General features: G+C 36.5%; 1 protein-coding gene across 1 annotated transcript in view; it reads right to left on the reverse strand.

Moving 5' to 3' along the window:
• The window catches only part of ADGRB3 (adhesion G protein-coupled receptor B3), a 460553-nt gene that overhangs the window by 99609 nt on the left and 339646 nt on the right, over positions 1-21298 (reverse strand). Inside the window, exon 16 of the mRNA XM_062571088.1 lies at positions 590-716. Within this exon, the coding sequence (XP_062427072.1) occupies positions 590-716 (127 nt within the window). The remainder of the gene's footprint in view (positions 1-589; positions 717-21298) is intronic.

The raw sequence follows: 21298 nt of genomic DNA on the forward strand, positions 1-21298 counted from the left end.
ACAAATATTTGGGGTTTTTAAAGTTATTTTACATTCAGTAATACTAAGAGTGGTTTCTTACGTACTTGATGTTCCTTCTTTCTTGTGAGAAGTTTAGTATTTTTCTTACATCATATCAACAGACTTCAGAGAATATCTGTGCTGAAAATGTCCAATGCTGATCTGCAATCTGTTTAACTACAGTATCTAGGGTTTTCATACCAAGAGCAATAATAAAGCCCTGTACTTTTCCCTGAAAAGGCTTGCAGCTTTTAAAAAGCTTGTTAAGTTTGTAATTATTCAATACAAAAGTTTTCAACACATTTGCATCACAATTAGACAGCTTTATCTGAAAAATTCAGAGTTTGAGGAGATGCAAAATTCACTAGGATTTAGTTATATCAGTGAATCTGGAATTCATTTCTCTGAGCCACTGTAGACACCAGGAGACTAGCAATATTTGCCTACCTGGAATATTAAAGAATTCCTCAATGAAACGTCTGAAATATAGCTGAGAGGAAAGCTTGACCAGCCCCACCCCCGCACACACAGACACAGACACTACTGCCTTTTGCATTAAATCTGTTTTTTTCCCCCCTTTGTTACTTACTATTTCTCTAGGTTGCTGAGCCAAAATGGCGAAGGTAGAGAGACGATCACATAAGCATTTTGTATGGGATGCATCGGTAAGCACAGTTTTACATCCCTGGGTGGACCAGGTTCCAAAAGAGTCGTTCCTGCAAACAAGAGAGAGAGAGGGAAAAAAAAAAAAAAAAAAAAAAAAAAAGGAATAATTACTCCTGACGGCCAATTCCGTAAAGAGAAATGCAGTTTAATCGTGAGGAGAGTGCAGGGTAGTTCCCGGACAGCGGAGATGTACTTGTTGTGGGCTAGGAGCGGCTCCGGCGGCGCCCCGCGGCGCAGCCGGGCGGGAGCGGGCACGGCGCGGCGCGGCGCGGCGCGGCACGGCACGGCACGGCACGGCGCGGCACGGCACGGCGCGGCGCGGCGCGGAGCTGTCCGGCGCGGCGGTGCTGAGAGCGCGGCGCGGCGCGGAGCCCCGCCAGCCGCGGCAGCAGCCGCCTCCTGCGCTGCCAGCCACCTCCGAGCCTCACCAGAGCACTGCGAAAAACTCATCGGGGAAGAGGGGGAGGCTTTTTTTCCTTTCTTTTTTTTTTTTCTTTCTTTCTTTTTTTTTTTTTTCATACCAGCTCTGTTTCTAGCCCTTTTATAAAAAATTTGGTTGCCGTTAGTTGTAGTGTCTTTTTTTTTTTTCCTTTTTTTTTTTTTCCTCGTGTGTGTGCGCTGGTTTAAAGGCAGATGGTTCTCAAACGTCTGTCTGGGTTATGCCATTTGGACTGGGAGATCCCGGATCTTCTATCCTGATGGATATTTTTTTCCGGGATTTTTTGGGGGGGGTGTTTTTAGTGATCAGCCGTGGAAATTTCACCCTGGAAACGGCAGCATCAGATCCCTCCAACTCTTGCCTTAGCTCCAGCAGAGGGGTGGATTTCAGTACAGCAGCACACATCACCAAAGAGACACACGAGTTCGCCCTCCAGACATCACTCAGTCAACTCGCCTTTCTCTAGCTCCCTCCCCCTTCTCGATTTCTTTTTGTTGGGGTGGCAGCACCAAGCTAACCCCAAGCCAAACGATTGCTTGATGGCACTTTTCACGAACCACCCCTAAACAAAACAAAATGATTAACACAGCCCCCGAACTCAATTAGACATTCAGTATGCTAATGCAAGGTCTGAAACCCACCCCAGCAGAACAATAAAAATGGTATCAACCCACGTTTTCTTTGTGCCAGCAGGGAAAGGGAGACGGAGAGACAAAAAAAAACATCTTTCCTTTTTTTCTGAACTGCAGTGGGGGCAATCATTTCTATAGGAAAAAGGGGGGGGGCTCTTTCAACTAATCAAATCCATTATCTTTACATATGCTATGTAGAGAAAAACAATTTGGCTTCTTCTTTCTTTTTCCCTCTCCTTTCATGTCTATGGAGCAACTGCAGCTTCTCTGCTGCCAGCACCAGCCACTGTATTGTCAATTTCTGTCAGTTTCACCTCAGGTCACCAAATGACTTGAAAAAAGGAAAAAGAGGGTAGAAGAAACAAGGTGGGGGAATAATAATGTCCAGTCACTCTGATCATCCTTCTTTCACCTCTTCTGCCTCACTAACCCACATTTCTGAGTGATTTTATATGCCAGGGACCTCACTCAAAGGCAATTTGTTATTCCAGAGTGCAGCTCACCCCAGCCCTCCTTAGCATTTCGCACCACTAGCTTTTGAACATGCAATAGATGTAACCTTTACATGCTGTTGTCTTCAGAAAGGTATCCTGTAATAAACAAAACACAGCAACTGGGGGAAATAAGTGAGAGGAAACAACCAATTCTTCAAGCCACTAAAGTTACTAGCTTTCCTTCACAAATTGTCTATTGCAGAAAGCCACATACTAAACCAACCTCTACTATGAAAAATAGAGTTACACATCCTAAATTCTGAAACATTGTCTTCTGGCTAACCTAACCAGTTTACTTTATTAGATTTCCTATCTGTTATGTTATTGTGACACACAGTTAAGGCCAAATGAAATGCATTTATCTGAGTTGATTAAATATTAAAGAATGACAACTTAAAAGAAGTTTACATTTTAAAACAAAAGAATGGTATTCATGCTGAGAGTAAGATCCAATATACTGAATTTAATCTATGCTGAAAACTACTGTACATACAATGCACCTAATTAGCACCAAATGCTTGTAGATGGTGTGGAATGCACAGATTTAGACAAGTTCTGATTATAAAAGGTAGACAACTACACAGATCAGTTTTATCAAAACAAAATTGTTATAATACTATTTAAATTGATAAAAAATAAGGGTAGTCTACCAGGTTTAAAAGGTCTCATTCTAGTCTTCAATTTACTCACTCAGATACAAAATTCAAGTCACAGACTAGTTGAACTGTTTGCTGTAACTCCACAACAGTCAATATTACAAATAAACTATATATTTTTTAAATTAATTACAGTTGAAAAACCGGTGATTAAATATGGCCCATCTCTCATTTCTAACTAGTGCATTAAAAAAAAAAAAAAAAAAAAAAAACTCATTTGTAGACTGTTGGCATGACAGTTGACAGAAGCTTTGCAGAATGTTGCATCAAGTCCACGAAGGAGACAGAATAATGAGCAGAATTCAGAGGAAAAGTGCAATTGCAATTTGTTGTATGATACTCATGCCTACAGAACTGTAAATTGGTGATTACTTATTCACTCATAGATGCTGGCCATTTTGGCTTGCTTTTTAAAGTTTAGTCAATATTTTAAAATTAACTGATATAAAAGCAGTATTTGGTTTTAGATATAAATCAAGTCAGAAACGGAAATGTGGAGTTAAAATGGATGTACCATATTCAGCATATCTCAGTGCTATGCTTTACATCAAATCCTTCATCTATGATCTGTCCTGCTTATAATACATCCCTTCTGGGACAGTGATAAGCTACCCCATCTATAGAAGCTCCATTCCTTTTTGATGTGATTTTCTTTAAATGTGTGGCTAAAGGTTTAGAGTTATCATATGAATATGCAAAAGGCACCTATTATTCTTGTGGATCTTTCCTGTTATGTAGGAAAAATATCAAATTAAAAATATGTAACAAATAGAGATGTAGGTTCATGCCCATTATTGGCAATTTTGTACTGTTCTACTCAGCTACAGATGACTTAATCAACCTGGCAGGATTCCCATGACATAAGCAAAGGAATTCCCAGGAAATACAGATTCACCATTGCAGATCCTGTGTCATCCTGCAGCTGATGCATTATTACAGACAGGGAAAGAAGTGTAAGCTGGATATCATTTTCCCACAGATCAATGGCTAATGTGGCATAAGCACTCAACATCTCCAGCTCCAACATTTGTCTAAGAGCGTGTCTTTCTCAGAGCTTTTTTAGAGTCAGAGAAATGCAAGGGTGCCTCTTCAAGCTCACTTTTGAATTTAATGTAAACTTTTTAGTTCTAATCAAGGAGTGAGAACATACTGTGCAAGAAAAATGATGGTCAAATGAAGTACAGAAAAGTATTTTAATTGTATATGATAGCAGAAATAACACAATTTTCACTGTTTGATAATGTACTATGCAATACTGCATGATGTGTAAGTGATGCTTACTACTGAATCAATGACACAACTGTGTCAGATATTGAAACGGAAATGTCGTTTATAGGATAGGAGCATTTTTGCGGAATAAAAAATTCATTCACAGACACAACTGCCAATCTGATATAGACTGATGACCAAGCCACATTTGATATGCTAGTAACTGCATTTCTGTTACTTTGCAGCATTTTTCTTGGTCTCATGACACAGTGTACAACTTACTATTGATATATTTTGTTAAAATTAATAATATACTTGTCTTACTAATTGCATTGTTTTGTCTACTTCAACATAGCGATGGATAAAAATCAACTGTGACATCGCTGTCAAATCCAATCACTTAGTAACGAACCTACCACATAATATACACTACTTTGTTATTTTACTTTGAAGAATTTTAAGCAAAGATAGATTTTTTGGAGGGAGAAACTGCAAGACAAGAAAAAAGGAAGAAGGTTATTATGGACAATACTGTTAACTGTTTATTCCATACTGGCAACTCGTGATTCAGGTAGTTACCTTGGGTTTTGACCACCATGAACAAAGAATTAGCAGCCTGGCTCTATGCTTTTGCTGTTGGTTTACTTTAGCAATTTCTTTCATGACTGGTATCTGTATTTTAAGTAGGATGAGGAACCTTTTGAACTATCATGTACATAATTGTATTAATTAAAAACACAACAGAAAGCAGAGTACTTGGGAGTTAGGAAATTATAATATTAATACTCCTCAGGTAATCAGTGAGTTCTCCTCACTTCTTGGGTGGGTGCACTATTATACATTTCTTTTTTTCACCTACATGCTGTTTTTCCTTTAAGGACAGACTTCAGTTTCCAACTCTACTCTCAGTAAAGGATGATACATAATGACGACAAGCCCAGGGAAAATGCAGACATTAGAATTTTTTAGTCTAGCAAAAGATAGGAAATATGCCCGTGGCTCTTATGAGCAGCAGCTTATAGACATCATTGTGCCTGTTCAGATGTGCTTGTTGGCACATTAGTGAAGATAAAGTCCTTCCAGCACCTGCTTACTTCTTTACACCTGGACCTAAAATCCCAGGGAGGCCATAGGCAGGCTCAACTGCAGGAGTATCTTATGTCTGTTTCAAGTTGTGCATGTCCATATGTCTGAGATATGACCTAGCCCTTAGTATGCATAATTTGCACTGTGATCAATCTTATCCCTACCAGCAGTGAATGGCAACATCTGGCCTACAGTTTTTTCTAACATAAAAAAAAAAAAAAAAAAAAAAAAGAAAGAAATCAAACCCCTTTCATCATAATGTTGCACATTTTAACAAAGTATTGTTTACTCTGAAATTGTCAATTTGATTAACATTGTCTTAGGGCTTTTTTTCTCTTACACTATTTAGAAAAGCTCATGTAGGAAATCATGGACATGAAAAGAAATAGAATGGACAAAAATAACTGTCTCATGACTACATGTCTAAAATACTGCAAAGATCCAGAAAAGATCTCTGAATTTGTGAGATACCAGCATCAAAAATGAATCTTTCTTTTTTTTTGGTAAAACAAATGTGCATCTGGCCTGGAAATCAAGTTTTAGTCCAACATGATTTAAAAAAGATGCAATATTAAACCCTAAAAATATGACTTATAACAGAGACACTGCAAAAATAAGCATATACTAGTTATTACATTAGCTCGCAAAAAATCTCCAACCCATAGTAAGGTCCTAGAGAAGACCAAAACATGCTGCAGTTATCACTTTTCCTACTGTTATAAATGGTTCACCTATAGGGGAACTACAGAAGTGAGGACTAATGCTTGATCAGGGGAATACTGCTGTTTCTAACTTTCCTGTTTGTGTAACTTAAGGCATGATCTAGCACACTGTGTTTAAACCATACTGTAAACATGTTTTCCTATCATTGGAGTATTACAAGTGTAGTACTCCAGTATAGGGAGTAAAAGAATCACCATCTTATGAAGAAATGATATGAACAAAATGGGCTGACATAAGTGTGAGAAATTTCCTTTCTCCTATTACATAATCCTTGATTACTGATACTGTAGACTACTGATATAACAGTTAAAAGAGTTATAAGATCTATTAATGTTTTTGTACAACACCAGACAAACTACACTCACTGTATTTCTGTTATTTAAGGAGCCCGGTGAATGGACACCAGAACAAGAGAACTCGCCTCCTGTTTTTAAGATTACAGAGAAATTCTCCTAAGAGGATGAGTGTTGGTACATCACAAAAATTGAGGGAAACTAATTGCTTTCCATACTTTTTTCCAGACTTTTTTGGTCTCTGTCTGACCCTTATAGATGTTCATAGAAAAAGTAGCACAGAATTCAATATTGGGCTCTCCTGCTGTCAATACTGGGCTTTACATGCTGCCAAAGGATGCAGGTATCAGTTGCGGATTTAAGAGAACAGTGACTTCTTTTCCCATGGGCTTCCAGAATGACAAGAGGCCACGCTTCCCTTCCAGTATACTCTATTCCAAGATTGCCTAGAAATTAGAGGAAGGAAGAGAGGGGCATTTCTTATTTTCATAAAAACAATAATAATTGAAGTAAACTGGTCAACTTTATTACAAATTATATATTGAATATATTGAACTGCCTTCTTCCTTCTGGACAAGGTTTTATTTATTTAGTATTCTTTACTCCAGCTGTGTCTTTCAGTACAGTTCTGCTAACTGCTAAAGGAGATACACCTGATAATGCTGAATAATCAAGACACAAGGATCACATTACATTTCGCAAGCTTGCTTAACTTCGCGTATGTTTACAGACAAGGCTCTTCATCTGAGTTGCTATATGTAAGACATGGCTTCTTGGGGCAAAAGTCATGCAGACACTTGCTTTATTAAAATGTGTATTCTCAGAGTTTGCAGTGTTGAGTTTAGTGGCATTCTGGATATGAAGAAAATTATTGAATATCAACTAGTTTAACTTTACAGGATAACATCAGATATTTAGTAGAAAAGAATACATAGCTTGACAATTATTTTTATTAGCTTTCACCCCTCACAAAATCAGTACAATCTTTCACATTTATTTGTGTAGATTTAGGATGATCTACAGGAAACATTGCAATGTGTCATTTTCTCAATGATTAACTCATGAAATCCTTCACACTGTACTACAATTCATAGAGACTCCTAATAAAAAAGAATCTTGTAAATTGTATATTGCTAGGAGCTTGAAAAGATTAGGGGCTCAGGGGCTCTGAAGTTTATCCTGGAAATTAAGAATGTCAAAGCCTGGATCAAGGTAGTATCTGTTATTACCATTTCTTCCAAAATGACAAGATTAGCAGTAAAGCACAGTAATATTTAAATCATTAAGTCAAGCTTCAAGGCCAGTTATGAAAAACACGGAGGGGAACAAATGCGAAAGAAAATGGAGGAGGAGAAAAGCAGAGCCTGGGCTTCTATTTCTGTTACTGTTACAAGTCTTTGTGTTATCTGGACTGACTGGCCGGATAAAACTAAAAATAATAGGGGTCCAGTCTCATCACAGAATGCTTTGTGTTAGGCACTAGATATACCAACCATAACGTAGAAAGAAAGTTGAGCCACAAAATGAGAATTGCAAAAGCAAACATGTTATGTAGTCAGGCTCTGAAATGATGCTCATGTCACTTGTGCTGCAAAAGAGAGCTGAGCTGTACAAGTGCTTCCTTTCCAAACCTAAAGTGAGGTTTATCTGACAGATACCCAATGAAAAGTTCCTCTTTTATCTAACACGTTGATAGTTGTGACACAGAAGAGGCGAGTTTCCTCCTCTCCATTACTCACCATCAGACTAGTGTATTTCAGTGGGAAAGTACCCTGACCCATTCTGCTGAAGCTGGTGCACCATGAACAGAACTATTCATTGGGCCAGAGGGTGAAGAAAAACACTGCAGGAAAAAAAGGAATGGCATCTACATTCCAGTTCCTGCTCCACTCAGTAGCTGGGGCTCCATACTAATTATTCAGTGGATTGATCATTGAAATATTAAGTAAGTGTTATAATTTCTCTGAAGATCCTTAGGTTTCATATATGTTCCTTCATATTTTACTGCATGACTAAGAACCTTCCTGGTTATCATTTTCTCCTCCTTTAGCTCTTGTGATACCAGGCTTCCACTTGCTGCTTCTACACAGTCACACTTTGTTACTTGTTGGATTCTCTGAAGAATGTGATGTGGAGTTAATGTATTTGTGGACCTAAATTGTCGCATTGTCTAATTTTAAAGAAAAAAAATAAAGCCTTTTTTTGTCCAGTTAAACTTCGAAAATAAACTTAACTCAAGCCAGGCTAAAATTAAAAAAAGAAAAAAAAAAGACAGTTGAAATGCCTATAAAGAATAAAATTGGTATTTATTCTATCTGCACTGAGATTATGTCAGCAGTAAGTCTCACTCTTTACTCAAGATGACAATTTGCAATGTTTCCTAAATAGTTACTTTAGAAAGAGTTCTACTTTATATATATGTTAAGCCTCAGATCATGTCCTTTTTCTCCTGGAAGACACTTCTTTTTACAACCAATCCTCTTCAGTAAGTCTGAACTGTTCTAATCTGTTTTTCCTAATATGAAATGATTTCCTTCTTATGCAGGAAGTATTCTGGACATCCCTCTTAATTAAAATAAGTACTTTTTTCTTCCTTAGAGATGTCCCTCTGTTAGATCAGATGTTATCTTATATTTCTGACTGGCCAGTTAACAGCTCCTGTTTCAATCAGAGTAATACTCATCTCCTTATTCTCTCTTTGGTGAGTCAATGTATACACTGAATGAACTTTCACCAAACCTTTTATTGTCTTTCAGTCCTAAAAATACATTTGATACAAATATCTTAATAGGAGAAATGTATGTAGTTTGCTATTGGCTCTTGACTGAGATGAACCATGTAGTAATTAGTCAATCTGACGTGACAAAAGGTTCATAGTGATTGACTCTTAACATCTTCTATTCGATGTTTTTTCTTCAGTGGAAACCTTAACTGTATTCTGTATTTCTCCTTTTTAACCAATCAGTTACAACACCAATTTTTAACCAATTCAGTTACAATAAGAAAAGGACCAATGACAAAGGAAGAAATAAGAGAAAATTCCTCATTCCAAAACACCTTGAAGTTTGGAAATCAGGCCATCCTCCCAAAAGGCTCCAAATTTTGCAGAGATGAGACCTGACCTCAAATAGGTTTCTCCTATCCTGTATGAATTCTCTAACTATTAAACTATTGGACAAAAGAACTACAGGTCCTCTTGCATTTGGTGTCCGTATTTTATGTGGACTACTAAGTCAAGATTGACAGAAAGGTGGCTTATTTATGCGTCTTTGTAAGAGTTAATACTGAGGTTCTTCTGAGCATGTTAGAATGAAGACTTGTAAACAAGCAGTTTAACATTAAACTTATAAGAACCTCTGGGTTTAGGATTCTGCAAAGTCATATGGTGACTTGAAAGGAAGTATGATAAAGTCCATTAAGGCCTGAGGTACCTATAGTGACAAATAACTACTTCTGTCATATAATGGCTGAGACTTTATTAAAATGAGGCAACGCAACAGACAAGTGCATGGCAGTTGAGATGCAGTGACATTATATATGCTCCACCTTTACCAAATGTAATTTAATATAGCTAAACATAAAGTTTCTTTTAATGTTAATTATAATCTGATTAAAAAACAGAACAAAACAACCCAGATGTTGCTAAAGCTAATAGATGTAAGTTGCACATAGACCTCTCCATAATTCACAAGGTTAACTTCTATGACATTATAAAGTTATCTTTTTTTTTTTCATTTTTTTTAAGATATGAGAAAAATCACTGTGATTACAAAGTCAAGTAAGTTCAAGTGTAGATTTAGGAAATGAAGGCTTTTTTGCTAAAATAAAGAAGAAAAGATTTAACAGGTACCTACTTAAGGTATCCTGACTCAGAATTCTGAGTCAGTTTTAGCCCTGATGTTCTTGCCTTTTGGTAATGCTTATTACCTCAGGATGTATTAATGTGGCTACTTGGCTTCCAGATTCAAATTGCTTTCAGTTTAGTCACTCTGGAGTGCAGTTATGTGAGCTACTGCTCATCTGAATCTTCCTGAGTGGATAGATCTGCTGATCAACTGCCAAGTAGTGGTAAATTACACCAGGACTAAATATATACAGTGCATTAGCAGAAGACAAAGTAGATTGCAGCAAGAATTTCCTATGCTATTTTATCTCTTTTATAGAGTAAGAAAATGAAATATGTTTAGAACAGATAACATGTGCTAATGCACGTACTTTTCAAGACCACTTAACACCTATGTGCTGGTAATATTGTTTAAAATGCAGTCAGCTGAAAATGATAATCTCTGAAGGCAACACCTAAACTGATCCAGCGTGTTATTTCATAGAAGTGACCATAGCACTGAGGCTTAAAAAGGAGATATGCATTCACATTGTACCACAACACATGAAAATACATGCTTAGAGCTCCCGTCTTTCATCTAGGAAACCCTGGGAAGAGAACGAGGGTCTGCACTGAGCCATATATGAACAGTGAACTTTATGTACCAGGGACTATGCTGACCCAATAGCATGGAGGGCATCTCTTGTAGAGGAGGCCTGCACTGAGGTGCACAAAGTCCAGTGGATTCTGTGGACATAGTTCCAGACAAATTTACAGCACTGAATAGTGGCAATACAGGATTTAAGTCCTCTTACTGCTGTGGTAAATTCATATCAGGTAGTCACACATCAGCTAGAACCTACACTCAGACAGAAGTGACTCACAGCATTAAAAGCTATACTAATTGGCTAAGAGGTTGGGTAAGTGACCTTTATTGCCTGGTCCAGAAAAAAGGATAGGGAAAGTGTTGGGGAGTATATGCCTGTAACTAGATGACAAAAAAGACTATCTGAACAAATGAGAGAAGTCAGTAGCCTATTTAACTTTCTTCCCTCTCCTGAGGATAATTTTTGTTGTTTATTGGTTCTTTATGGGAACAGCACACAAATTCCTATGTTCTGGAGATGAAAGGGATATAACAATGTACTTATCTTCTGTGGACTGAAAAAGTAGGTAGTGTATTCTCTTTAGCCTTCAAGTATGGTAGAAAAGGCTTGGAAAAAGTGTCCCAAGATAAATCAGTGCTAATATACTAACAGTCTACCCATATTATATAGCAGCTCTCAGGTTACACCTCTCAGCTGAAAGCTTTAAAACATGGGGATGGACTGTGTCACCCCAAATCTAAACATAAAGCACAGGAAAATTAAGAGACTTCCCTAGGAGTCAGGGTCAAAATAAAAATCTAAAAGCTAGAAGCTAAAATCTAGAAGCTACACTGCATCTAGGCACAAAAGAAAGTACAATCAAATGCAGCACTATCTTTATTTCCTTCTATCTCTACATGAAGGTCTTTCTTACATTCTATTTTTGATTTTTACAATATTGTGTTATTTAGAGCTTTGAAAGCATATGTATCTAAATAACATCTACAGTAACATTATTCAGTTAACTTTGCAGTTTTTGTAGGAAAGAATCAGCTCTCATTGACATGAAAGGCCTATCGCTGTCTGTCTGTCTGTCTGAATGTGCCATATAGATGTGACATGCTTCAGTTGAAAACCACAAATCTGACATGCCTTGCCCTTCAGTCATACACCGTTTTTGTTGCAAGAAGAAATTGCTATACCTTCTTATGTTTCTCATGCTATACCTTCTTATGTTTCTCAGTAACTAATCTGCATTCTCTTATGTTCTCACGATGTTTTAAAAGTGCAATAAATAAAGAATACAATTAATTCAGATTACATTACTTGAACTGAAGTACAAACTACTTAGTACATGAAACTTATTAGCTAGAATATATCTCCTAGAAATTACATAATGATGAGTGCAATGCAATCATTGTCTGTGTATATAGAGTATTCCAGGGAATGTCATGGATCCGCTTCATGTCATTGCACGCTATAAATACACTGAGTGGGCCCGTCAGCTTCAATGGAATCTTGTCAGTGTAACTCACATCAGAATCTGGAACTGTATTTTGATCTCTCAGACAGCTAAATGATATCTGAAATTACATATAAACAAACATCTCTCTATTGCTTCTCTTATGCATCAGAGAAAACTTATGTGTATATTTTAATTCAAAGATGCTAGAGGATGACAAGCTCATGTTGTATTCTTCAGTTATATTAGTTTTCAGCAGGAGTTTGGAAAGAGTAGAATAGAAAATATGATTATGCCACTCTAAAAAAAAATGTTGATGGTATGTCCACATCTTGAACTCAGTACACAATTTTAATCCATCTCTAACTCAGAATAGATCTGACAGAACTAGAAGAGCTATAGGGAAAGGAGACAAGGTGACAGAAGGTTTGGAACAGTTTCCATAAGGTAAGTCTCTTCAAACTGGATATGACATGGTAAAAGGGAGGTTTGATAAAAGTCTGTAAGAGTATCATGGTGGACGTGAATCAGAAATGATTGTTTGCACTTCCTTATAACATAAGATCTAAAGGCAGGAAATGAAGTTATTAGGCTGTATATGCAAAACAATCAGTAAGATGCATTTGCTTATACAGAGTGAAGTTAAGCTATGGAAATTATTTCCACAGGATGCTCTAAATGACAGAAGATTATGTGAACTGAAAAAACAATTGGACAAATTAATGTACTAAAAATCTTTTAAGGCTACCATGCACAAAGATGAAAATTCTCATTGTACATCAGAAAATTGTTGAAATTGGAAGGTATACCTGGGGAATTACCACTGAATAAATAGCTTATTCTTAAAAACTTTTCTAGGCATCTGTTAACAGCCATTGTGGCAGACGGAATACTGAAGCCTGATTAATCTTTTACCTGCTTAGCCCAACTTGTATTTTAACTATTACTCCTGGTTTAAAGGTTTTGTTTTTGATTTAATCATATCAGTTTGGCTGTTGTACACTGCACATGCATATTAAACCAGTAACATGCTGCTGAGACAGCAGTATGCTTGCAGAGCCTCAATATAATGTTGAGGTACTATGACATCCTATACATACAAATTCTTAGATTTCTTGGCATCATATGTGCAGAGACTGAAAAATAGAATTAAATCCTTACTGCTTTTCATTAATGGTTAACTGCTATGAGAAAGAATTTCTTACTTCTTTAATTTTATAATCTGAAATTGGAATTGTATAAGTGCACTCGTGCTAAAATATTTCATAGTTTTCTATCTAGATAGAATACATATGCATGCATGTAGGTATGTGTGTACCTAGCACAGACACAGATAATAGATGTTGCCATGAGATACAGGTTACTGCATCTCATCGGATTTTGACACATGTTGTAAAATCCACTTTTAGATTTATCCTAATGACTGCTTCACGCTTGTGTTTTTCTTCTTGGACAATGTAAACTGTTAACATTTACAGAAATATTTGCTTCTTTTTCTGAAAATGTTGCCTTTCTCTATATAAAATCACATCTCCTGAGCCCTAGAATGGGCAGGGTTTAATCCCAGACCCATAATATGTATTCTGTATTTAAAAATGTCACTGCTTTTAAGTCCAACACCTAGTAGTCCTGTAGGGCTAGAGGCAATAACTTGTCAAGGGAAAAATTCTCAACTTTCCAATTGGACACACAGACCTTGCTTCTAACCCTGCAGGGCTGTCAGCTATCAAACTTTGAAGTCATGACATTTTAAAGAAAATGTATGGAGAAGTTATTTTACAGTAACACAAAACCATTTTAGGTTACTTCAGAAGTTTTTATTGCTCTTTTTGCCCTATGCTTTTAATAACTAAGATATCTAGTTTTACAGGTGAATGAGTACTAGTAAAATGCTTTAAAGAGTCTAACTTATTAGATGTTATATGATATAAATTCATGCAAAGATGTTAGCACTTGTAGAAAAATGGAGGAATCAAACACTCAAGGTCAGAAAAGACAGAAGTAAGAGCCTCGTCTACAAGTCTTTTCATATGGTTGCATTTTAATGTCTAATGTCTTTTTATCTTTCAAGCCATCTCTCATTAAAATCAATTAAATCGCAGCAGTTGAATTAAGCCATCCTTCTTTATATATGCTATGTTAATTAATACAAGAATGTAGTACAATGCAAATTGGAATTTCTTACAGAATCCTATAAAAGAATTATCCACAATATTCACACTAGTACTTTTAACTCTTGATGAGATTCTAAAGAAATGAACATTTCAGTAAAAAAAAAAACATTAGTTTCCTGTCTTTAAAATGATACATGTTACGTTGTGCCACAAATAAGAGCTTCACAAATTTCCAAATTTGAACTCACATAAACACTGATTTACATAGAATTTAAAATGCTCCCAGGGTAGATGTAAATAGATTTTTTCAAAGTAGAGTTTGTCTTTAACTCTGACATTTTGAAGTCTGTAACACTTTTCTCTGTGTGATAGCATTACTTTAAAATTAAAATTCTTAACCCCCAAAATGGAATTCAGAAATGTAATCATAATATATTTCTAAGTCCACAACTTGGTATACCATTTAAATATGCTTATAACTTCACATGCTAGCAATTTCAGTGGATTTACTCATATAGTCTAATGTAGGCCTATGCTCAAGTATCTTGTGGAATCACAAGCATTTCCATCTTAGTATCTCAAAATATCAGTGAGTTAAGCATCAAAATAGAATCACAGAATCATAGAATCAGTAAGGTTGGAAGGGATCTCTGGAGATCTCTAGTCCAACCCCCCTGCTCAGCAGGGTCACCTAGAGCGTGTCAGGCAGGGTTGCATCCAGGCGGGCCTTGGAGATCTCCAGAGAAGGAGACTTCACAACCTCTCTGGGCAACCTGTTCTACCTTTAAAGTAAGTAAGGATAATTGGTCACATATTTCAGAGAGTGAAATTCCATACTGATGCTCCTAGATAATCAGAGCAAATTTTTCTTTCTTTTCACTCACAGTAATATTAAAAAAATGTAAAGACCATGCATAATAGATTCTAACTTAAGCTACAGAAGAACTTTTTTCTTGAATTCATTAATCATTCAAAAAATTGATGATTATAGCATCAATATAACTTTGTATTAATAATGTGAATTACTAATCATAAATAAAGTCATATTACATCAGATGAAAAATCGCAGATTTATGTTAAATGAGTATTTTTTGCAACATCTAGCAAAATGAGGCAATCTATTCCAACTATAATGTAAATAATAATCACAGTCACAGAAGCATACTTCTCTATCTAAACACGTTTTAAACTCATTTTGTACATAGAATGTATTTTTTTCAGTTCTCTCCTCTCCTATTTATAGAAGAAAAATGACTGATAACACATCTTGTCATTTTCATGAAGTAGAACTATTTGGCTTGATGTTTTTTAAATATTACAATTCCTAAGGGAAGCTTTTTGAAGTCCAGAAAATTTATACAAGGTCTTCAGTACACCTTGTTCATATGTGCTGAATATCCAGGCAGATTTCCCCTTTATGTATTTGTTCATAGCATCAATAAGCTATTAAACATTTGCCAGTAGCTGCAAAAGATCTTTCTTTGTTTTAGAGTTCATGCTAATACTGTCCCACTTAATTGTCACTCATTACTGTTCAATGTCATCGAGCTAGTTAAATTTATTACGAGAAATCCCAGTGCAAGTCCTGGCAGAAGCCAGCAGATTGCAAAATATCACTTCGTAGTACATTCTACCTGAATTGTGTAGTTCCTTCATGTGTTCTGCCCGTGTGACGCTATTCTTCTGGAGACAGTTCCATGGAAATAACTAATAGAAAAAAAATCACATTTACACGTAGGAGAAGACAGCACTGATGTAGCTGCCCTTGCGCTGCCAACAGTGCGGAAGTGTCAGAAGAGGAGGACTTGCTGCCAGGAGGGCACTGCTGAGAGTAGAGAGGGGATGCCACTCGAGAGGGAGCAGGGCAGGATGCTAGAGCAGCCAGGAGGGAAAGAAACATAGTAGGACCTGAGCTGCACACCAGGAAAGAGAGAAGCACATTGGGTAATGCCTTTTTGTATATTCTCTCTAACAGATTCTCTCAGTCTCTACAGGACAGGTGACACTTCAATGAAGGGCTCTGTAAAATTTCCCAAAGCGTCTTCGTGATTTATGTTTGTGTTACACTGATGCACCCTCTTTTGCAAATTAACAGGTTATCAAATATTTTACTTTTGTTTAACGAGGATGCATAGTGCTTTTTTCTTCATGCATGAAGGGCTAATCCAGTCCTACCTGCATGATGCTGATATGTATTTTGGTCAAGTTTATAGTGACTGAGTATATACAAAGTGGGATGACAAAAACTAATGGGATAAGAAAATGAGGGGAAATTGTCTTGGATATGAAACATGAATATTTTTATTTTTATGATTCTATAAAGGGTGTTAATACCAATTTTTGCTTACAATTGCATCGTAAGCTTATGTTGCAGCAAGATATACTGAATTATCTGCTATATTATGAAATATTTTTAAATAATTGCAGTTGATCCTAATTTTAATATTTTCAATCGTGAAAGCAACATCTCAGTGTAGTTGAATTTTCTCCTTAAAATGATAAAAAAGCACTCAGGTCCACTGAAAAAGTATATGTCCACATACAGAGAAAAAAGTCCAGCAAACAGTTCCTTCTCCATGAGACAACATTATATTTACAGTGAATTATGGAGATATACGTTTTTTCTTTGTAAAATCAATATATTTTGGTAGATTTCTTCCAGAAAGAAAACTAGTATTAAGAAAGATTGCTTTTAAGTTAATAAGAAAAACAGAATTGTGTGAATAAGTATTTACTCCAAACTACAGAAAACAGGTACGTTTGTAAGGGCATCACCATTTTTCTCCCCAAAAAACTAATTTCCGATTTAAAAATAAATTCGTTTAGCTTTTTAGTCAACAATGTAAAAATGACTTTAGCGATAAATGTAAAGACTCAAAAAGCAGCTGCAAGATTAGACTTCATTGGTGCTTCGAAAACAGCATGTCTTTAAATCTTGTATGTTTTCCTTTTGAAATTAAATTATTTATGTAACAGTTTTGTTCCTTAAATGATAAAGGAAACAGAAAAGCTTGATATAGGAGAGGTATCAGTGTTAACAAAATTGAGTTTGTGAGCTCACAACTGAGCTATTGTGAACAAATACACAACTGAATTTGTGTATGCGATTTTATACAGGTAGAAAGTCCTATCTTTACACCTGTAAGTCATTGAAGGAGCAGGTTCTAATACTACTGAGTATATAAAACTGTTGTTTTGTCAGCTGAAATGCAAGTGACAATAAGAACCTGACTGTAGATTGCTACTCCTATGCATAGTGCCATATTATTTATATAAAAATTTATCTGTGTATTTGCTAACATAGAGAGCACCTGTTTTCCTCATCTGTACTCTTACTCACATATTTCCTCTGAAATCAATGACAGAAACTATAAAGGTCCCATTAAATTCTTGTGAAAGTGCTTCTGAATGAAGTTCACTGTGTCCAACATATCAAACATTGCTTTAAATACATGTACTGTGAATACTGCTTTCCATGACAAGTAAGTAAACATATTAATGAAAGGAAAAGACCTCCAGCTATGTTGTGACTCCTACATATTTCCTTTTACCAGTTTTGAGTCCCTTCATGAATGCACAACATGCTTTATATGCTGGACGACTGGAGTAATTGTTTTAACCGATGCTTTTTTCTTTTGAGTAAGTGAAAGGAGATGGCTGCATAAAAGAATAGACAGTATAGAAAATTACCAAAGCTTTCTGTTGGAAATGCAAATTCCTCAATATCTCCCAAGGGAATTATATGAAAAACTCATGCAATCAGAACATGTATATTTTTATGATTCAAGCTATGAAGTTGCAGCCACATACAGTATTTCATTCCATACTCATTATCAACTACAATTGCTCCTTTTTGCAGCTAATCTTTCATCTCTGTAGCTTTTCTTCAGAATCTCATTAGATTAATCGATCGGTCACTAAAACATTGTTTGATCGCATTTCTCAACCACCTTTGTCAGCTTATGAATCAACCCTGCAACATATGAAAGTTAGATTGTTTTTGCACTCACCTCCTTTAACATATTTTAAATATTTAATGCTGATAAAAAATTCTTGAAGGATAACCAGGGGTAAATGCCTACCTGGCATTTGGTTATATAATGTTGTCAGACTCTGTGATCTGATGCTTAGGTTCTTCCTACTATCTTTGATTCCCTTTGGTGTCTTATGAAATATATTTAATGTTTCCCTTCCTCTGCAAACGGAAATGAAAAAGAAATATACTTGTGTCTATAAAATATCTTGATAGTCTAATACTCCCACTCTATCAAAACCAGGTGAGGCATCAGGGCCATATCCAGTTTTATGGACAGTGTTTGACAAAAAAACCTAAGCAATTGGATAGAATCTGGAACAGAGTAACAAAGATGATCAGAGATCCAGAAAATAGAATCTACAAGAAAGACTGTAGGAACAGGCATATTTAATTGAGGGGAAAGAAAAACCAAAGAGAAACATGAAAACAGTTTCATCATATGTAAGAGGCTGCCAGGAAGAGAAAAGTGGTAGTATCCTGTTCTCCTTTTCTACTAGAGATAGGGAATAAAGTGATGGACTTAGACTGAAGCAAGGTCTGTCTACTAGGAAAAAAATTTCAGCTGAAGAGGAAGCACAGCCTGGATCATCAGGGGAGCCGTGGAATCTCTATCATTTGAAGTTTTTAAGGACAGGTTAGAGGGCTGTTGAGAGTTGGTAAGAGGCCAGAATAAATGATCTCTTCTGCGACCTCCTTCACTATGATCTCTTCTGCGACTTCCTTCACTTCTGAAAACGCTAACGTGACTATAATAGGACTGTGCTGGATCTTGTATATTGAGTATAAAATTGGGAACGAGACAAGGTAAACGCGTGGTAGTTTATCAACGTGGCTTAGAGCTCTACGCTTTTCTTCTCTCTCGCTCTCTTTTTTTTTTAATATGGTATGTTTATGTTTTGAATTCCTACAGATGTGACCTATTAGATTTCAAAACTGAGCAGAATTCTCATGCAAATGCAAATGTAAGCTCCAAAGCCAGCTGAAGTCAGCAGAAGGATTTCAGCTGGCTTTGATGGTTTTGGAACAAGTGTGCAGTGTCTGTGTGCAAGAGTATGTGTGCAGTGAGGAGAAGGAAGAAGATATTTGTATAGTCACTTATCCAGACTTTTAAACATTGCCTTTGTGTAATTTATTCAAGGCTGTATTCAAAATGCCTAATTTAGTAGTTGAAATTACTATGCCATTTAAGTTCAAAACAGAAGAAGTGAGACTCCTTACTCTCTGGGGAGGCCAGGCTCCCCATATGCCAGTGAAGAGAAGGAATCTCTATGCTTATATGAAACACTTACTATAATCTGAATATACTCTTTATGATCAAATTGAACATGTTTTTCGGCATTTGCCTTATCTTAAGCGTCTGAGTAGTGCTACAATGGGAACATAATATAGAACATAAACGAGAGTATCATGACTCACAAAAAGGGAAGTAGTGTTAAAAAATTTAAAAGGTCATAATTCATTTTTAGATGATGCAGAAACTATATTATATGTTCATAATAGTCAATTGGAAGCAGTGGAATTTCTTTTAGCAATTTGTGAAGCTAATTAGTTGACAAACTGAGAAATTCAAACTATAAAGCATACCATAGTCAAATCGATGATAATAAGAAATAGTTTTGATGATTTTTTTAGTGTTTTATTGTTCCACATAGGGACACAGTAATATTGCAGAAAATTGATTTTTCTGCAGGAAAAACTTCCCCTGTTAAACATTGTATTCATCATACTGCAAACGAATGAGATTTTTGAAAAGAACTAATAAATAATTTAAGCAATATTAGCAAGTTCTTCCCCTACAGAGTTAAACTCAGGCTGCTCAACTGAATGAAGTGGGTCAGCAATCCAGCCCCTGAGTTTCTTACACAATGGCCTCCTATGAGGCACAATGTTCTCTACAAAGTTATTTAGAGTTGACAGGCCAAATCACCTCCCAGGAGGTGAATAAGGCACTATATTGTACATGTTACAATTCTTCAAAAAACATTATGGGATTTTTGTTATTCTTGATCTTTGCACATAGCTCCTGTAGAGCTAAAAAGAACCTTTGCTTGTGGACCACAGAAAGTATGGACTAATATTGTAATATGTATAAACAACTAAAAAAACAAAGCCAAAGTGACTGGCCATTAGAAAAGACATCTTTTATAAAAGTTGTATTTTCTTTTCAATTGTCATGTTGCTCTGAGTTCACCATCAGGCTCTAATTATCCTGACGAGCCTGTAATCATCTTTCTCTGTATTCCTCTTATGCAACCTCTTTTTCCTCCCCACCCTGGAGTCCAGGATTCCTATGTTCAGGGTCACTTCTGATCTCAACAACTGTGTAACCTTGGATTGGCCTACTGTGAAAACACCTAAGTCATGAGAATGAGGTGTGACAGGGCTCACAGGGGCCTCCACCTCCTTCTCTTCTCCTCCTCTCCTCCCCTCACCCCTACCCCTTGAATTGGGAGCTGCATTTAAAAGCTCAGGTCTTTGCCTTTGGTCCTCGCTGGAGCTACGCCATAGGTGTGCTGTGCCTGGCTTGTTCCATGCCGATCTCAGCGTTGCCTTGCTGACTTGACTTCCGGCTTGATCTCAGACGTGCCTTGTCACCATAGACTGGAGATCAATGAGCTGCTGCTGGCCCTGGTTGCCATCACTGGACCTTCTCTGTTCTTTTTATCTGGAAACTATGGGACTGTGCCCTTCATCTAAGGTCTTACTTTCAGCTTCAGCTCTGAGATCACTTTTCCTTGTGGAGCAGCCCAATCCTGCTGCTCCTTGATGTCAAGGGGCCATATCGTATTCCAGTATATATTGATAGGGCAAAAGTCTAATGATATAAGCCCCAAATGAAAGCCCATACTTACATTTTATATTAATGCACTGAGGGCAATCAAGATTTTCAGCATCTTTCTAAAGAGGCTGTGAACCATATTTATCAGCTTTGGGAAGAACTGTGCTAGCTAGTAAAATGAGTGAATGTACTGTAAATTAGTGCAATATATTGAACAGGGAAGGACCTTGAGATGTCTTTTGCTATGGTATTGCAAGAATGGCTTAAAAATGTCTGTTAATTGATTACTTTAATTAAAA

This window comes from Rhea pennata, chromosome 3 (assembly GCF_028389875.1).
Source record: "Rhea pennata isolate bPtePen1 chromosome 3, bPtePen1.pri, whole genome shotgun sequence".
NCBI lineage: Eukaryota > Metazoa > Chordata > Aves > Rheiformes > Rheidae > Rhea > Rhea pennata.